The 6,074-nt window shown below is 38.4% G+C and overlaps 1 protein-coding gene across 1 annotated transcript; it reads right to left on the bottom strand.

Moving 5' to 3' along the window:
- Window positions 1–652: 652 nt before the first annotated feature.
- LOC119652086 (SCAN domain-containing protein 3-like) lies at window positions 653–2,447 on the bottom strand. Its single transcript, XM_038056024.1, is given in 2 exon segments — window positions 653–1,899; window positions 1,901–2,447. Coding segments are annotated over 2 exon segments (1,782 nt in total). The 5' UTR covers window positions 2,436–2,447.
- Window positions 2,448–6,074: the final 3,627 nt, after the last annotated feature.

The raw sequence follows: 6,074 nt of genomic DNA, 5'->3' as shown, positions 1-6,074 counted from the left end.
TGGGAGGGAAAAATACTCGCGGTTAAACTTGCGCTGAGTAGCAAATTCGGCCAATGCATGGGAACAAGATTTAGTATTCTACTGGGATTATCATCCGGTTCTGGTGTTTTCTTTTGTCCTTCGTGAACAGGCCTGCCTCCTCTAGTTCCTATTTAGTAAAGAGTGGGCTGTTTTCAGCAAACCCCTGTCATCGATAGCGTCAGTTCGGATGGGGTAGGCCGGAAAAGTGTCTGCAAGATTTCTCCCATCTTCACTGCTACCATGGAACAGGGTGATTAATGGGCACCGCGGTTTTTGGTAACCAGCTTATAGCGAAATCTCATGGCTCCCTGTCAGTGATGCAAACTCAAAAAAAATAAAATAAGTAGAATTGAGGAAAAAAATAAGTAGATTTGATGATAAAATAAGTAGATTTATTTTTGTGCCATTAAGAGCCCTGTTACCTCAAAAAAATTCGTAATATTATTTATAACTTTAATATATTCAAAGCATTAGGTACAGAACACAAAAAACATAACATAATTCAGAATTAATGATAAAATATAACAATAAATAAAATGTGAAATAATTCATTGAACATTGAAAAACAAAACTTAATTCCAAAATAAAAAAGGAACCAACAAAATAAAAATTCAATAAAAATTAAATTAAGTTATTTGGCAATATCGTACATAGCTTTATTGCACTTTTTCCTCATCTCAGTAGTCACTTTGAAATTTGTGCAATCAGAGTTTTGTAGTTTTAGTAACCCTTTCGTTTGTAAGCATGCTTTAATGGTTGCATTCTCTAATCGATTTCTGATTTTTGTTTTCATTAAATTTACTTGGGAAAATACCCTTTCAACATTTGCAGACGAATGTGGGAAGGATAAAATAGCAAATACTAGTTTAACTAAATTCGGGAATGCTTGCTCGTTACCAATTTCAATGCGAGCAACCATACGCCAAAATTCTTCAATGTCTAAAATTTGTTCTTTATCTTTTACGAAATTTATCAGAGTACGGTATTCCGAGTCAATTTCTTGTATATTATCAGCTAGTAAACGTGGGACTTGTTGTAAAAGTGGAGCTATCGATTTATAGGTACAAGCGTATACATTGTCAGGTGCGATTATGGAAAGATTCCTAAAAAAAGAGTTATTCAAATCGAATCTTTTTAATATTTGCAGAACGGCCTCAATATAAAAGTTACGACACTTATTCTTAAAAGTATCTATTTCAATGACATTGATTTCATTCGTAATTAGAAAGCATTCAACTTTTATACCGAGGTATATACTTTCCAAATCTAACAAACATTCTGGAGGGAGATTAAATTCTGAGGTACTATCTAAAAACATTGTAATATAATCTTTCCTTACAAAGCACTCTAACAATGTTACTACTATTTCTTTAACCGAACTGTGCAATTTATGTATCTGTGAGCTTTCTGATTGAAAAAGTTTATTTAATTTAATGAAAAAAGGAAGTGCGAATTCTAAAAACAATAAATATAATTTAGTTATAGGATCTTTCAGCGACGTTAAAATATTTTTAGCTGTTTGTAGATTTTCCTCTTTGACTGCAATAGAAAAGTATGCTATAAGCACATCATACTGTTCTATTAAGCGACTTACGACTGCAGATAATGATAACCATCTCGTTTGAGAAGGGTGTAAAATTTTATTTGCTTTGAATTCAACAAAATATTGTAAGGAAGAAAAATCTTTAAGACGTTTCGATGAACTCTTCAAATAATTGAAAATATTACGCGCCAAATCTTCTACTTCGCCAGGAAGTTTTTCGCATGCGTATGAGGCGCATAAGTGAAAACTGTGACAAACACATTTAAGAACGAACAGATCATTTATGTCTGCTTTCAATAATGTAGATACGGAATGATTCCTACCCATCATAACATTGTTTGTACATGATATTATTCTTCGTGAAACTATTGATTACAGCAGAAAACAGACTACTAGCATCTGCAGATTCAACTTCAATTAAATCAAAAAACAAGTCATGTACTTTAAAATTTTTACATACTCTAACCACCAAGCACAAGGTTTTTACTAAAGATATATCTGTGGACTCGTCAATAATTAAAGAAAATTTATTGGCGTTTAACAAATCAACAATTTCTTCTATGTAAGATATTCCCAAAACGTTCCGTAAAATGTTTACCATTTTCGTCCTAGAACACTTTACTTTTTTGGCAATATTCGAATCCGGGGTAATTTTGTTAACGAATTGCGGTAAGTGACCCATTATTTGGAATGCCAAATTATGTTCCGCAACAAATACTGCCATCATAATCTCGGCATCAATAACAGCAGTCTTGGATGCTGAACTAAATAATGGTTCAATATTTTGTTGCACTAGGTTTAATGAAATCGTTCCAGCGTTTTTTGTATGTATTTGGGTGTTTGCATGGGATTTAATTGCACTTTTACCCATCTTCCCTATGTATACATCTATAGAGCACACTTTACAGAATGCATAATGACAGCCTTTTGTTCCCTCAGATAACCATTTAAATTCACTTTCCCAGTATTTTACGTACTTTTGTTCATATTTCTGCTTTTTCGATTTTGCACATTCCTTATCCTTTTCCGGACTTTCATTAATTCCTTCGGTGCTTTCCGAGTCAGGTTCAGAACTTGAAGATGCCCGCTGCGGGTCCTTCGAAACTACTTCGAAAAATCTTTTCATTTTCATGCCTAAAATTATCTTTCTTACAGTTACATGCTAAACTTAATTTTCAATTCTTACTTACGCAGCTTACGATTACATGAATAAATTTAAATTCCAATCTCATAGAATTCAAACGAAACCGACCGGCTCACCGGCGCTAAACAAAGTGCGGACAATTAAACAAGTAAAAAACACAATCATGTCATGACACACTCTGACACACTTTGACACATTTTCCAACTGCAATTTATACACATGCACGGCCTCATGTCATGTATACACAAACCAAGTGACAAGCCACAAGACTTGACCGTTGAACTACCATGGTAGTCTTTATACTACTGTTTTTAGTTCAGCATCAAGATCCATTCTACTCTAAACGAAAATTGTTGTAATATAACCTTTTACTTCAATGACTATTTATGCGCTTTGCAAAAATTGAAAAATCAATCATAGCGTGTAAAAATAAGTAGATTTCATGCAAAAATAAGGAGATAAGTAGATCGAGTCGAAAATAAGTAGATCTCCTTATAAATAAGTAGAGTTTGCATCCCTGCTCCCTGTTGACATTACTGATAAGCTCCTGCCAGCAAAGAGTTGTTTGCCTGTTGATTTCGCGGCGGAGTTCTTATTTCGATCTCTTATACTCTGTGGATCTAAGGGTTACCTCTTTCAAGAGGTTCTGTGCAGGAGAATGGGTAATCTTGTAGCCATAATATACGTATATAGCAAAAAAGCAAAAGAGGGCGGGGGCAGTAAACTTACGGATGTGCTGGACGTAATATCTAAAGGTCCACATCACAACTGTGATACGTTTTTCCGCAAAATGTGTGCAGCCAAGCTTAGATGAATTGCTATATCCCCGATTATCGAAAATACTCTAAGCAGTGACGCAGAGGGTAAGAATTTCAGAGATAGATGGATGACTTATTCAAAAGAGTAGACCTTACAGACTAAAAACAGTGCCCGCTTTTTCGGACTTCAGCACAAGTATCAAGGGTGATAGCTATTTGGGAGACTAATCCTATCCCTGTAGTTACAACTGGGACTAATTGGATATTTTGCAGTCTCTATCTATGCTCCATATCGTCTATCCAGGGGCCGTAGTTTCGGACTTTTCCTTGCTGTTTTTCGATAGCGTCCCGGTCCAACCGTACGGCCACCTCGATTATAAAGCACGCTCGTTCTTCCTCGAGAAGCAAAACTAGATCGGAACTATTGTAATCAAATACTGTGGGTGATGGCAATAATGTGGTCACACAGTAGTTTTTCCCTATCATTTTCCAAGGTTTTCTGCAGAGTATACTTATAAAAGGAATGGTGGTTTGCAACTAACTTATACTTTAACGCAAGGTTTTGATGAAGAATCTTAAAGACGAAGTTATGGGGAATGGTGGTTGTAGTTGTTTTTCAATTTAGGCTCCTTCTTCTTTTTCTTCAGCCTTCTTCCCGTTCATAAGCGCGGCTGGTTCGTCGTGATCGGTTTCGCCATTTGACTCTATTGAATGCCTGATCTGGGTGCAATCTCGAGGCTTTTAAATCCGCATCCAGCGTATCAAGCCGTTGTTTCGGCCTACCTTTTGGTCGTTTACCATCGACTTCGATGTTCAGACCAATCTTGGCAAGTGAATTCTCGTTGGCGCAAATTACATGACCATACCATCGAAGACGCCTCTCTCGCAACTTCTCCACGATCGGAGCAACCCCGTAACGATCGCGGATATCCTCATTCCGGATGTGATCAAAACGTGTCACGTCACTAGTCCAACGCAATATCTTCGTTTCAATTACCGCAAGACGCCGTTCATTGTCTTTTATAGTTGGCCAAGACTCAGAACCATAGAAAGCGACAGGACGGACGACATTGCGGTAAATTTTAGATTTAAGATGTTCGTTGATACATCGATCACAAAAAACACCAGTTGTGGAACGCCACTTCATCCAGGTTGCGTTAATGCGTGAAGCAATTTCATAACGCAGTTCTCCATTGGCTGATAGCTTTGACCCGAAGTATTTAAATTGCTCAGTTCTGGGCAGATCACTGCCGCTGACAGTGATTGTGCCTGTTTCATGAGGATCGGTCGTCAAAAATTCAGTTTTGTTTAAATTCAGTGTGAGACCGTGTTGCATGAAGCGATCAGTCCATTTTTGGACAAGTTGCTCGAGATAATTTTTGCTATCAGATGCTAGGAAAACATTATCTGCATAAAGCAGTGTGTAGGGCGCTGGACGTTGGATATCCCGAGTGGCGGTGTCCATAACAAGAACAGAGAGGAGTGGTGAGAGGGCGCTTCCCTGATGAACACCAACAGAGACACGAAGCGGTTTTGATACTCATAGGGAACGACGTTGCAATCAGTGACAGTGGTAAAGTGTCTTATGAGAATATAGTCGATTTGTGTTTACTGTTCCCACTATAAAATGTAGGAAGATGAGACAATCATTTGATGAACCATCTATTCATAATTTCAAGGGCATGGGTGCTCGCCACCCTCATTGCGCGCTCCGAACCCCTTTCCCCCATGGCATCTGTCACCGTCTGTATGTTCATCCACATGAGAAGGTGCCAGAAGGCATCTTTCTCGGCATCAGGTCGACCTGTCTGTGGTGCGTACGCAGTGAAGAAGTGAATAGTGCGATCAGCTGATATAATGGTGATCTCCATCAGCCGATCATCAAATCGTTCGACTTCTTTAATGGACCCTCTGAGATGACAATGCCAACACCGTATTGAGTGTGTGGGCTACCAAAATAGAGAAGTTTATAGCCATGTTTACCGCGTTCGCGTTCAATATCGCAGCTTTTGGAACCAGACCATCGGGTTTCTTGCAGAGCGCAGATGTCAATGCACCTTTTCCGAAGGGCTCTATCGAGTTCCTCGGTCTTTCCAGTTAGGGTTCCAACATTTAGCGTGCAGACACGTATTTGTTTTGTTCGGACTAACTTGCTTACGTCCTGACGCCGTCCATGCATTGGTTTTAGAAAAATAAGGTGTTATCTGCACTTCACTGAGACCTCTTTTGTTATCTGCGGATGCAAGCAGAATATGTGGCGAGTTTCTCCATCAACCTTTCGAGGATTTTATTAATTGATATATCATAGTAGAGATGGTAGTTTCCAATGTTGTCCGTAACACATCTGTGCACTCTTGCTTATAGATTTCCAAGATCTACTTGAGTGACACGGCCAATCTCCTTTCTCAACCTTTTGACTCTGCTTTTTGAGTCGAAACACTCAGGTAAAGTCCTACTAGGCATACCTCTGTTATTCGCTTCAAGATGTTAATTATTGAGGTGAATAACTGTGGCAGCTGCAATATAGACGAGGCTGTGAACCTCAGCCGCAGTAATCTCTCTAGCCAAACCATCAGCCAAAATTTTGTCTGAAGCAATGATGTTGGTA

This window comes from Hermetia illucens, chromosome 3 (genome assembly GCF_905115235.1).
Source record: "Hermetia illucens chromosome 3, iHerIll2.2.curated.20191125, whole genome shotgun sequence".
In the NCBI taxonomy this organism is placed as follows: domain Eukaryota; kingdom Metazoa; phylum Arthropoda; class Insecta; order Diptera; family Stratiomyidae; genus Hermetia; species Hermetia illucens.
Note: the sequence above shows the minus strand (reverse complement) of the source record. Positions and strands in the feature narration are given on the sequence as shown.